Here is a 14,361-nt window from a genome sequence, read left to right as displayed (position 1 = left end):
GATGTTTGGCCCTCAATAGGAGGAGTTACATACAGGTATTTCAACTGATAGAGAGAGGGGACATACAAGAGAAAAAGAAAACATCCAGAAAGATCAAACAGAGGCAGAAGACAAACGTGAAGAATGAGTGCTGTGATGAGGTTAATGGTTTTTGCCCTACTGGGCATATGCTCACAGGTAAAGGAATGATATCAGTGTGATGATTGGCTGAGTTTTATACATCTAAGCTCTATGTTATATGACACAAACATTTCAAAAGATGTATAATTTCCACCATGTAATCTTTTTTTTGTGTGTGTTTTCTCAATGTGCAGGTTGCCGCAGCAGGTATGTTTTTCTCACCAAATGGCAAGGAGCAAAATACCTTGTATGATCATAAAATCATAATGAATATCTTTCTCATGATCAACACTGAGTGTATCTATATCTTCTCTTCTTTGGCGACTTTCAACAGGTTTCACAGTATCGGTGTTCTCCACTACATCCAGGACTGTGATACTCAGATGGACCAGGTTTACCGGAGCCACTTCGTACAAGATCACTGTTGCTCCTCAAAGTGCACCGACCAGCTCCGTTGCCTTCGTCACCTATGGTCCCAACACAGTGATGGGCTCTGTCTCCTCTTTGTCCCCAAACGTCGATTACATCTTCACAGTCGATGCCCTGGATGATAACCAAGATACACTGAGCATCACATCCACTCAGTCATCAACAGGTGATGTTTACAGTTCTCTATATACTTATACAGCCAAAGCAAATAGCCAGAAAAATCTGATATAATTTTATGTTTCATGTCTAACAGTCTTGTTACATATGCGGTTGAGTCTGGATTTGTCTTTACAATAGCTCAGGGATTACTGTAAAGGTACTTGTACTTCTATGTGTTTTTTTTTCCCTCAAGTATATACATTTACTCATACTTAAATTACTTACGAGTAAAATCCATAACATGTGACGCTACTCTTAAGAACACAAGTTGCCCCTTCATATGTAGTGGTAATGCAGTGATGTGTGTTTGTCGTCTGCGCTTATATTTGAGAAGAGATTGATTTTCTATATACAGACATTCAAATGAATGAATATTACATTTTCACTAACTTATTACCCAACATAACACACCAGACAGAGGAGGATGGGGTGTTTTTGAATATTTTTTCATAGCCAATCCTCTGCAATGTAAATTTTAATTTTTTTTTTAATTATGTTTCCTTTTCAAAAGCATCTCTGATATGAGCTTTGTGTGATTATTTCAGCTCCTGACACAATGGATCCCATCCAGACCGTGAAGCCAAAAGACAGCAGGACCCTGATGGTGGACTTTAACACGAACCCCCTGGCAACTCACTACATCGTTCGCGTCCAAGACACCAACGGTCTATTCAGAGAGGACACAGTGTCTTCCTCCCCGGCAGAGATCAAGTCACTCGCCCCATACACCGAGTACACTCTCAGCATCTTGGCGGTAAACGTCGCAGGCCGCAGCCAGCCATCGGCACCTGTGACTGCAAAGACAGGTACTGTTGTTCATCGTTCATCTTTTTCTTTTCTTTTTTTTTTCTTTTTCTGTGGTGTATTTTATTATCAATATGCTTCCAGCTGCACACATGGGAAACAATGCCACATACGCATATTTATTGTGAAAGAAGAAAGAAAGAACCAAAGAGTGAAAGGGCGAAACAAGGAATTACCAAAAGAGGAACGATAACACCCAAGGGGCTCTCTGTGTGGAAATGAGTCTCACATTTACTGAAAAACCGAGAATACTTTTGTCATCAGTCCCCATGCCCTGCAGAGGTCACTTGATCTACCTCTTTGTCCCATTGCAGAGCTGCTATATAATACACAGGACTGTGAGCAAGTGTGAACGCACACAATAAGTGCAAATCCAAGTTTATTCTGTCTAAGAAAAGCGCCAGTGCCCTCGAGCGCCTCTCCGGTATCGGCGGTAACTGTATACTTGACCTGACTCTATGTCAAGCACAAAGAGCTGACATCACCCTGAGTACATTTCTGTCACCACTCACGTCCAAACCTACCCCACAGGGTGGGACATATGATTCCTATGAACCAAAAAGCACACAACAAGATTTCTTTCTCATAGTGTTGTCTTCTGTATTACTTTTCGGAACCACCCAACTGTAAATGGTGGACAGAAATATCAGGAGTTGGATAACTTCTACTACAAACGACACGTTGAATCAAAAACTGTTTCATTGATATAAAACAGATTAATTCATAATCAATAACATGGATCTTTGTAATCAATATATAGAGGAAAGAACAACCAATGTAAATGCACGGTGAGTGAACAGGAGGTCTCTCAGCAGTCTAAACCTATAGCAGCGTGTTTAGAAAATGATCCAGGGTGACCTGAACCAGTTAAAACTGTGTTTTTTTTGGTTTTTTTTTTTTTCAAATATAGAAATGTAAGAGCCCATTCCTTAATACTGTGTTAACCCCTCTAACTCAAACTGGGAGTGGCCTCCATATGAGAGGAGGTGAAAGTGCTACCTAATAATCAACATAGCCTAACTCTTTAATAGTTCATGGTGCCTGGTTGTTGAGAACTTTAAACACTGAAAGTAGAATTTAAAATTATATATTAGTAATCAAATAAAATAAAAAAAAAATCCGTTGATGAAACATGATCTCTCTTGCTAATTCCTTTCATAATAATTCATAATGTTAAGATGGTATTAAATGTATTACGTATATCAAACTTTCCTGATCTATGGAGAATAAATCGAGGAGTTTTGGTGGAGGGTGATCGGCGTTATATTTCGGTGTGTCATATACACTCGTACGCTATCACAAAGTCCAGCAAATGTGTCACAGGCACATTTAAATAATACAGCCAAATGTACATTAATGCAAAGTTACTCCAACCCTTTTCTGAATAGGTTGATAGTTCAGTAAATTACAAGTGAATTCAATTTATGTTTCCCCTGTTTTATATATCACTTCTCATTACACTTAATCATCTTGATTCCTTAAAGTACCTATCCTATGAAAACCATATAACACTGTCTTCTTCGTCTTCTTCTTCTTCTCCGCAGTTTTGCCTCCTCCTGAGCTTTCCACTTCATCACCCAGCAATGACAGCATAGTTGTGTCCTGGGCTGCTGTTGCTCATGCCGTCCGGTACACCCTGTCTTTATACAAGTTTGACTCAAACACTAAAATGGAGCACAACACTTCTGATACCAACTTCACCATCTCCGGCCTGGAGGCTGGCACTCTTTACACCATCATGACTTATGCTTGGGACCCCGAGGGCCGAGAGGGAGAAGGCAGCTTGTACAAGAACCAAACAACACGTAAGGAGACACTGAAACACCTAAATGTTTGTGATTTTAAGTCCCACAATAAAAAAACATTTACGTTTATTCATTATTTTGGGTTCATAACAGTCACGTGATGTAAAAAAAAAAAAACAATCACAGTCCAAGCCATCGCAAACGTAAAATTAAACTTGGCTGAACAGTTATGAGGTCCAAAAACTAAAATCTCTTTCACTGACTCACTGAGAATAAATAAGGGTTTTTATTCATTTATTTTTCAAATTCAAAGCCCTTCTCACAAATTAGAATCATTTAACCCTTTCTAGGGCACTTACTGAAAAAGTCATGAATAGAGATTATACTCAGGTAAGTTGGTATTTAACAATTCAAGACTTAGTTTTCATGTTTGTGACTTTGTTTTACAGCCGTACTTAAACAAACAGCTAAATATTAAGAATGGACCAACAAGAAAATCTCTTGAAAATTGTAAAACTGACCCAAATTATATTGTATTTCCCATTTTATAGTTAAAAGTATCTGAGGTAAAAAATGTTGTTATGACTTTTTAAAAACGTCAACTGTATAAACAGAAATGAAATCCAAACGGGTAAAGTCTGTGGCCTGTATAAAAATGCAGCCCGTCTCTGATCTCATTCAAACCTTCGTTGAGTTTTTTCTTTGTCTTTTATCAGGACCTGCTACTCCTTCCTCGCTCAACGTGTCTCTGGAGAGGAGCGATACTATGGCATCACTCTCTGTGTCCTGGGAAATGGACCCGGACGCTTATGGGCATATTGAGTTCTATGTGACCAGTGACCAGAACCAGACCTGTACCACGTCATCCAGCAGCTCCTGCAAACTGTCGCCTGTGAACTGCGGTGAAGTTCATACTATCCAGGTCACCGCGTCAAACCAGGCCGGGCCCAGCTCCCCCTCCAGTCCCGTCGTCTTCGTCACCTGTGAGTGTCAGCTGTGGAAATGTTTAAACACTCTGGCAGTTTTCAATACCAGACTTTTACTGTTTCTGACAAAGTCACAAAATATTTGACAAAATTAGATCAATTGCAATATTTGGTATTCATGATCCTTTTTATTAGAGTTCATCATTGCTATGTCTATATTTGTCTATATTTGTTGGTATTGTTCTAATGTAATGTAATCAAATGTAATCTAATCCAATCCAATCTTTTTACAATGTTCTTTTTATTTAAAATGTTTACATGTTTTAATTGATATCTATAGATATGACTGCAGCCGTATGGAGCAATAATTTCTCTGGAGTGACCTTTTATTGATCAAAGCATGTATGCAATTATATCAAATTGACAAGACTTGTAAGCCAGACACACAAGTCTTTTAAAACGTTACACATGGCAAAGACATTTTGATGTACACTTTCATAATTTTGTGCTATGGCACATTATAAACTGTTAAAAAGCATAATGGCCATGTTAGGTTCATTCTTACACACACACCTTGGTGGTAGTGCCGGTGTCCATGCGTTTGTATTATCTTACAGTGCCTGGTTCTTTCTCTTGCCCCGTGTTGTCAGTCCCCTGCCCCCCAGAGTCTTTGGCCCTTGTGGAGTCGTCGGAGCAGAACTGCACGTTGACGTGGGACGCCGCGCCTTACGCTGACGGCTACGTGGCTTTCATCAAGGCAGGAGATGGCAGCGAGGAGAGCTGCAACACCACCAACAACAACTGCACCTACCACTGCCAGTGTGGCTACATGTACCTGATGTCTGTGCTGGCCTTCAACCTGGCTGGCAGCAGTCCTCAGGGAGAGGTTCTCAATCACACCACCCGTAAGCGGCTGCAGAGGTGCAAGTCTTTGGGGCTGTTTCTGTCGCCGTGATACGCTTTCCGTGTGTTTATCTGCGTGTTTCAGTGCCCTGTTGTCCGGAGGACGTGTCTGTCTCTGCGGTGAGCACCGACACCCTGGAGATCACGTGGGCAGCCTCCAGGGGGGCAGAAGTGTACGAGACGAGCGCTGCAGACAGTTCGGAGGTCATCCTCTGTAACGACACGGCGCCGGTGTGTGCCCTGTCTGACCTCAGCTGTGACAGCACCTACAGTGTGAAGGTGACACCCTGCAATGAAATCAGTGGCTGTAACCGTGCCTGCAAAGCACACGCCAAAGACACGGGTACAAAACTTTCCCTTATATTCAGCAAATATTAAGTCCTCCTTCATCTCTTAATGCTTATTAAACCCACACATTGCCCATCTTTCCTTCATCAGCTCCCTGCATGCCAATGAATCTGATGCTGAATGTAAAGAACTCGTCCTGTGTCAGCGTCAGCTGGACATCAACCAACCGGGCTGCCACTTACACTGTGAGTGTGGACGGAGGCGACGGCAAACACACTTACACCACCGGTGGAAAAAGTCTCGACCTCACCGACCTCCCGTGCGGCTCCACCCATGAAGTCAGCGTCACTGCATCGACCGCCGCTGGCCTCAGTTTACCCAGTTACTCTGACTCCATAGAAACAGGTTTGGATCAATCCATCCAGTTTTAAATAGCAAAGGAGAAATGTGTGAGGAGAAATGGTTCAACGCTTCTTCATATTTATTTTACAGCTTTGTATACTAATAGTGACTGTAGGTATTGTGATGAGATATGACAAACCACATTTGGTCAATTTAATAAAGGTCTCTGAGGAAAATGTTGCACTAAAACTATTACTGTAACAGTAAGAATCAGTAGAATGTACTTAAAGAGGTGAAAGTTGTTTAGTTTTTTCAATTTATATGCTTTATTTTGTGCTTTGCAATTATTTTCTATTGGATATGAATTTTTTTTTTTTCAAATGCTCACTCCATTGATCATGTAGTGCTGTTCCACAAATCTCAGATTGAATAAGTAAAAAAAAAAAATCTTAAAAGTCATTTGAAAACAATGGAGCAGACATTTTTTTTCCAATCACAGTCATGAATCTTTAAATATCTTCTCCTTTCACAGAACCCTGCTGCCCTGTAAACCTGACGGTCCATCAAGTCACTCAGGCGATGACCAATGTCTCCTGGTCTCACGCCAAGGGGGCACATTCGTTCGTCACATCACTGACGTCGTCCCGGGGCCACGCGCGCTGCCACACCCAGGACTCCCACTGCCTCATGGGATGCATCACCTGTGGCACCAACTACACGGTCACCATGGAGGCCTTCAGCCAAAGCGGGCGCATGTCCAACTGCACCTATCAGGGCTTCTCGTCCAGTGAGAGACACCATGTTGAACCATCGATAGCTTTAGGAACTTATCGCACAGTTATTAGGACATAACACGCAAGTGAACCGATCAAAGAGCTGATGAACTGTGACAAGCACTACATGCAAAATGCTGTAACATGAAAATATGGATGTATTATTATTCTGTGAATTACACTCATAACATAACTGTATTCATACCAAGCAGGTATAAATATTCAGCATAATCCCAATCAAATTTGAGTTAGCAAACTATCAGCAGTGTCTAGCTTCGCCTTAAATGTGATGAATGTGTCTGTAAGTTTACAATCATTATATTGGAACTTTCATCAGAATAGCGTAAACCTTTCAGCTGAGAGGGGCATCCATTAGAAATAAGAAACGTATATAGACGAATCAAAGGCAGTTTTAAGAAATAGTGTTTTGTTTTTTTTCCCATCTAAGACGTGTACTTTCTTTCTTCTAGGTGCCTGCTGTCCATCAGGTGTGAAACTGATCAGGATGTCTGACAACTCTCTACGGGTTTACTGGCGCAGCACCGGCAGCAGCCACAGCACCGTCGCAGACATGGTGGGCAGCAGTAACAACTACACCTGCACCGCTTCGCAGGGGTACAACCAGTGCAGTATTGGTGACGTCCAGTGTGGGACTGTCTACCATGTGGCGGTAGCTCCACTCGCAGTAGATGGCAGCAAAGTTCAGTATTGCCCTCAACGGATCTACTCAGGTATGACATTGGGATCTTCCTGTACAGGACAGCTGATATCACTTGTTTCATTTCAAAACCTTTCACACTTGATTGCGTCATAAAACGTGCCCCTTTGTCCTATTATGTTTAAAGCCAAATGCTACAGTTCTAAAACATAAATGCCAAGTTAATAAACTTTAATTTGGTAAAAAAAAAAAAATGATCATGAACAATCAACACAGGGAAGACATGATAAAACCTGCTTGCTCATGTGCATTTGTTGTTTTTCTCTTTTCTCTGTTAAAAGCACCTAAAACCTACTGTGTTGTATTGGTGTTATATAAATAAAGTTTAATTTAATTTAATTGATAAAGCATGACAATTGAGGAGCGCAGTTTACAATTGTTTGAGTTGAATTCCATCTTTCTCCTTCTGCTTTTTTAGTCACTTGTTCAGGGAGCGACATCGGCACAGGTGAGTTACATTGTTCAATGTTTTCAAAAAACTGCTATATGCTTGATGTTTCTAATGTGACTTAACTCTTCATTTTCAGTGATTTACAGAGGAAAGAGAAGTGTGGACTAGCAGGTGGTAAGTACAGTAATTGTTCACTTGAACAATTACGACTAAGAAACAACATCGAGAGAATAAATAGGGCAAAAAGGAAGATTCTTAAAAGCCCAATATGAATGCCTCTGTTAAAATATATAATTGTGGTACAGAGTTTATCCTTCAGTTTGTATCCCTTTTAATGCTGTTTTTTTAAGCTTATGTACTGGAAGAATCCCATTGAGATCTGTCATCTTACTTTTGTCAGGTTGCAGCAGGTATAAAGATTTAAGATAGCGACAGAGATGATTATAAAGACTATTAGCTATATTGAAACAACTCCTCAAGAGGGGGCTTTGTTGTGATTTATTTGTGCACTCATATAATATTCCATTGATACACACCATATACGTCATTGATACACACGCCTTAGCAAAAAACAATAAAATTGCCTTTAAATCTTCATGTTAATAATGTTACCTTCTGGATAATATTCATGTGTTGACATCTTCCAGACTTTCTCTTATAGTTAAACTGGATTTGAAGTTGTTACACAGCAATCTATTGACTAATGACATGAATGTTTAATTACTTTAGAGTAGATTTAAGTTTGTGGATGACAATGATGTGTAAATAGTTTTAATTTGACTTCAGTTTCATTTTTTCTCCATAGATACATCAGCTCATCTTCCTCCTGCATCACCCTTCCAAAATGGAAAGAAACAATTTTACCACACAAACATTAAACAAACAAAGATATGATGAGCAGCCATGATACACATGTTAATTATTAGGACTAAATGCTTGAGAAGCTGTTTGCTGGTATGTAGCTCTCATGTTCCATGTCTGATTAAAAAAAAATCTCTGTGAGATCAAAATCTATAAATTAAAAGCTAAATATGATAAAGCAAGAAAAGATTCTGTGTGGTTCTAAAAACAATTTTTTCGAGTACATCATGATGGTTAAAAAAAAGGCTTGTCATCATATATGATTTCATACATGGAAAATAAATTGTGATTTGAATTCTTGCAATGCACTTTAGCTTAATTTAAGCTTAATTTTATCAAAAGATTAATGAATTGTTTCTTGATTATTTCTTTCAATTTATCAGGTTAAGAAATATTTAATTAGTACAGACAAAATTTAAACAAAAATCCAATGATCGTGAAATATGTTCATGCCACTTTCCTTAAAGAGGACATGATTGGAAAGTCAGATAATAAATTCAAATACATTTCCTAGCTGAAGTCCCAAGTATGAAGCCTCCTGGTGATGATGTGGCAGACCAGAAAACATCCCTCGGCGTGCTGTTTGTTATTGTCAGGATGAATTTAACCATTTGGAATATGTATCACTGAATGAATATGGTGCATATTCTGGTTAATAAAGATTTCCCACCATCAGCTTTGTGTTTGTGTGTTTGTCTTTTTTTCTTTCTTATCATGAAGAACAAATAAAAAACAGGAACGCAATCTTTCATTCATGTTGCCACTTGATAATTCATGCATTAAAAAACAGATGATTGTTAAGTGTTTATTTACTACAACAGAGCTCCCAAGATCTTTTGACTTGTTTTTGTATGTCAGAACTTACTTAATTATGATAGATGAAGTGAACTACAGAAATAGATCACAAACGCAGTTGTTGACAGAAAATAACAAAACGATGGGGGGGAAATCACTTTGCAACCACAAGGTGGCTGAAGGCGTCAACAATGAAAGACAACAAAAAGGGAGCAGGTTCACAATATGCAGAATTGGTTGATGAAATGGATTGGCAACAAGAAAATAGAATAAACTCATAGAACATTATTACTTAGATGAAAAAGAATAAGAATAACATAAAAAATGGATTATAGGGTGCAGTATAAAATGATGGATCGTTTTCCAAAAATTCAATGGCAAACATAAAGATGTATTAAATCTATGTATTAAAATAATAGTGGCAGCCATCATGCAGGTTTCTTGACCTGTTTACATTTTTTTAGCATACAATCTGGAAGTTCTGTTTGGTTCTGAGTTTTAATCCATGACCATGACCGGTACCGGTCCATTGGTCGTTTGGTACCGAGCCGCACGAATAAATAACTTACATTATTTCCGTTTTTATTTATTATCCGAGTCTGAATGGTCTGAACAATCTTTTATTTTGGAAAATTGACCGACTTTTCTCCGTTACATCCGTCTACGACTCACGCTTGTCACGTGACACATTAGCGCTAATATTAAACCCACAAGCTAGCAAAATGAGTCAAAAACAGAAATCTTTGGAAAGTTTCATTGCAACGGGGAAAAGGTCCAGTGAGTAGGAAGAATAACATACAAGTAAGTAGGAAGACATACAATTACACAGTGGATTCACGTTTAGAATTATATTTACAAAATACCACAGTTTTTGTGTTGGTCGTATGATTTTATTTTGTTGTATTTATCCGCCACACCTAGAGGCCGGAGTGAGATAAATGTACAAACTGGAAACAGCTGATGACAGCAAGCATATATCTCAGAATGAAAAACTACTTAACTTTCTTTCATAGGTAAGAAACCATATTTGAAAAGTTCCATCCATCCATATGGACTGTAAGGGTGAATACAGGATAGATGGTAGACAGATAACCCATCCAATAGTTAGAGAAAGCCTCTATACACCCAGGGAGAACATGCAAACTCCACACAATAAAAAGGGTGCGATATAATGAGATGAGAACACTAACCACTTCAGCAATGTACAAGTATGCAAACATAAAAAACGTATTCCTGACAGCAACTTTGTTAATGAGTTGACAGAAATACAAATGTTTTCCTCTGCATATGTCAATGCAGAGTGTAGCTTCCACAAGCACGGGTGCTCTGCAAGAGGCCTGGGAGTTTGAGGGTTCTGTGCAGTATTTTAGCTGATACACTCTTAGGACCGCGCTCTTCTGGACCACGCTCTTCGAGACCACGCTCTTCTGGACCATGCTCTTCTGGACCATGCTCTTCTAGACCACGCTCTTCTGGACCGAGGCTTCAGATCTTGTTCCTAAAATGTGCTACAGTCTCCTAGTTTGGGGGTCGCCGCCCCGAGTGCTCCTAGTACTATAATAACCACGTCAGCTTTAACCATCCACATTTGTTCCAGATGTTTCTTCAACTCTCAGCTGGAACTGCCTCATCTGTCACTACTGCCCTCTTCTGTTGTCTGACGACCATCACAATGTCCGGTTGGTCAGCCAGCAGCTGTTCGTTAGTCTGGAAGCCGAGGTTCCACAGGATCTTGGTCCTGTTGTTCACACTTTGAATAAAACTTGTGGTGAGTCGAGCAAGTGACATTTGATGTGTATGTTTCCACATATGCTTATTTTCAGTTCATCCATCCACTGGGGCGCTGGTTACATCTAACTATGGGCGAAAGCAGGGCAGACTCTGCATAAGTCACCAGTCGATCACAGGAAAAGACATATAGAGAAACACTCATATTCACACCCACAGGCCATTTAGGAAAAAAAACAAAACAATTCACTTCTACCATGCATGATTTTAGACTGTGGGAGGAAACTGAAGTACCTAAAGCCATGCACACTAGGGCAAAAACTCTATACAGAAGAGTCCTCCATGCCCAGAGATGAATGTTTTTGCTGTGAAGCAATAATGCTAACCACTGCACCACCATGTGGCCCATATGCTATGTTGCATTATGTGACACTGTAAGAAAGTGACTTCAGTTTTGTGTACAATAACTATACATGTACTCGTCTTATGATATGAATTATAACATAAAACCTGTAATGTGTGATTTTGATCAAAAGCAAAATTGTGTTGTATAGAAAAGGCATAGCATTTTACATACTTTATATATAAAATATGATATATTTTATATATTATATATATTAAAATATATATTTTAATGATTTTATTTATTACTATTGTTTTTTTTAAGTGTAATTGTTTAATGACCTTCAATCATGATGTCCTTTTTTTGTCAATTTTTTAAATGGCTGAATTTAACATTAAGCAGAGCCACTAACATATTAATGATAAACATAATGCATACATTTGAAGATAAAATTAAGCTAATAATTATTTATGGTTCAAAATAGCCCCATTTTAATGCCTCATGCATTGTGCAATGATGAGTGAGAAAACGGTTGATTTGAACACAAGCAAGTAAAGTGTATTATAATTGGTTACATTGATTTAGTGCAATGGAGTTTATATTTTGAGGAATATAATTTTTTAAAAATCTTTCATGACTATACTATATTGTGACCAATATGACTCATTGATTTCCACTTTGTACTTTATACAGATCAACATAAAGCTGGGATAAATGTTCAGGGTAAAGCCAGATACCAGTGCAGGATCAGCTTTCTGCAAAGGAGTATCATCACTGCACCTTGTGACACAGGAAACAGGATTAGATTTCCTTTTGTGCCCGGTGCCAAAGATTAATGACTATAAGTTGTTATGTAAGTGCCAGACTTGTGTAATGGCAATATCACATTAGAGGGGAGCATCCTCACCACAAAGCCAGCATATTGTCTCCTGCACAGGTTCTTCTCTACCTCTCCTGAGGTTTTTTTCCACAGCACAGAGTGAGTTGTATGAACATTAATAGATCCATCCATCCATCTTCTATCCTGCTTATCCTGTTCAGGGTGGCAGGGTGCTGGAGCCAATCCCACGGTACTGTAGGCAAGGACAGGGTGAACTCTGGAAAGGTTGCCGGTCTGTCGTTGTATAACAGAGAAAATGAATTCTCAGTTGTGTCAGTAATAAAAGAACACCTTGCTGTGTGTTGTTCAGCTTGGGTGATCTGCATTGTTGCACGCAATTCAAAAGGGTGCTCCTTTTGTCAAATAGTAGGTATTATCTATCTTTAATTTGATGAAAATGTTTGAGAGATAAACGTGTCTGTTGAGTTGCAGCTGCTGTTTTTGTTGTGTGTCGCTTTGGCTGGCATGCTGGCGGCTGTATGTTGAGGGTGAGTAATGGCAGCACCACTCAGGTGATACATAGTGTAAAAAGATTGAGAACCACTTGTCTATTAAGTACATTTCCTTCAACCATGGTCATCTGGGATCAGTTCTACGACTTACCGGTGATTAGAAATTAGATAAGTGGTCTAAAGCTGGATAGATGGGTATGTATTTAATGGGAAATGTTTTTTGTTTTTTTATTTAATCATAATAGTGGCCTATCATTATTGATGGTGACAGTTATCAAAGTGAAATCACCGCCATCATTCACTCATGAACACTGAAATGCTCACGTAGTATTGGGGATACACTTTCATTAATGCAACATGTAAAATATGCAAACCACTCCTCTCACTCCGGTCAGCCAAGTGAATTCTACACATAGATCTGTGTTCACTATCTCATACCGCACTTCCATTTGCAAATGTATTCTTTCGTGTTCACGTCCATTTCTCTTCTAAAACACACCTGGTGACGCACCGGCATCACACTGCACCCACCCAGAGTGCTTGTTTTGACAGCATCAGTTTCAGTTGGCTTAAGTCCCTCAAATCACAAAAGAGGTGGATCTGGTATTATTCCCAGTGCGCTGTATATCGCATAGGTTATTGATAATGATACTGTGGCACCCAGCAGGGATTAGGTAGCCTTTCATGGTTTGAACGTGGGGCATAAATTGACCAGAGATGAGGTTTCTCAGGGACACACAGATCTTAGAAAGGCCGTAAAGCGGCTTACGTAACATCTCAATCTCCTATTACCGCAACTAATAATGAAGGGTCGGCAGCCCTTTTAACCTGAGAGACCGTTTGAAATTGTCTTTTCAAAAATCACCAAGTTACAGTGTCACACAAAATACAAGACCCTTTCCAAAGTGCTGCTTTTCAACATATTACAATGAGCGGAAATAAGGCCAGTGGTGGCTTAATGGCTATAAAAGCCAGCATGTTTATGGATGTTTTTCTGTTCTTTTCGAATCCCTCTGATGGGTTACGAATTGGACTAACACCAAGCAACACAAAACACCAGTGTGACGAACTACTGACAGCACATTGTCGGTTATCCATCAGCAGCTCCTGAATGCAGCTACGTGTACAGAAAACACTTTGAAGTGAAATATATAACCTGTAATAATATCTATAACATGATCAAAAATAATGTAGGCAAAAAAACCCGAACATTTTTAATTCCTCGCCTTTCCTCAACGTTTTGTTTTATTCCTTTTTATTCATGGAGATTTAGGGAAAACCGAAAGAAAAAGAAAGAAAGTTCCTTTTCACCTCAAAGACAAAGTTAATGTACTTTAGGCTCTTGCATTTAGAAGAATATTTTGTAATTATCTGCTAACCATAACAAATCTGAGAAATAACCTCCTCTTGATTTTTAGATGTAATTAGATATTGGTCCAACAGTAGTCTACTGTAGAAAAAAATTGAGCAGAACTTAACTGTCTCTACCTTGGGGGATGCATTTCATGGTACAAATGTCTGAATGCGCACTTGGCTCCCTCACAATTTGAAATACCGCGGAAGACACGGTCTCGTTTGATTTACACTCAGCAAGTGAGAAACGCTCTAATCCTATTGTTTAGTAAAACACCAGCTTTAGCAGCAGGCACAGGTGGGCAATCGGTGGGAAGTTGCATCATAAAATGCTCAAAACCTGTGACCTGT

General features: G+C 39.3%; 1 protein-coding gene across 1 annotated transcript; it reads left to right on the top strand.

Moving 5' to 3' along the window:
• Window positions 1–167: 167 nt before the first annotated feature.
• On the top strand, window positions 168–7,766 carry LOC308137556 (fibronectin type III domain-containing protein 7-like; the record flags this gene model as incomplete). The annotated part of the gene is made up of 12 exons (XM_080506308.1): window positions 168–177; window positions 455–715; window positions 1,254–1,514; window positions 3,057–3,317; window positions 3,974–4,240; window positions 4,834–5,088; window positions 5,172–5,429; window positions 5,525–5,779; window positions 6,249–6,503; window positions 6,960–7,220; window positions 7,626–7,655; window positions 7,735–7,766. 12 exons carry the CDS (start codon window positions 168–170, stop codon window positions 7,764–7,766), a joined length of 2,406 nt encoding a protein of 801 aa, XP_080362434.1.
• Between the last annotated feature and the right edge of the window lie 6,595 nt (window positions 7,767–14,361).

This window comes from Blennius ocellaris (assembly GCF_963422515.1).
Source record: "Blennius ocellaris genome assembly, chromosome: 12".
Taxonomy (NCBI): Eukaryota; Metazoa; Chordata; class Actinopteri; order Blenniiformes; family Blenniidae; genus Blennius; species Blennius ocellaris.
Note: the sequence above shows the minus strand (reverse complement) of the source record. Positions and strands in the feature narration are given on the sequence as shown.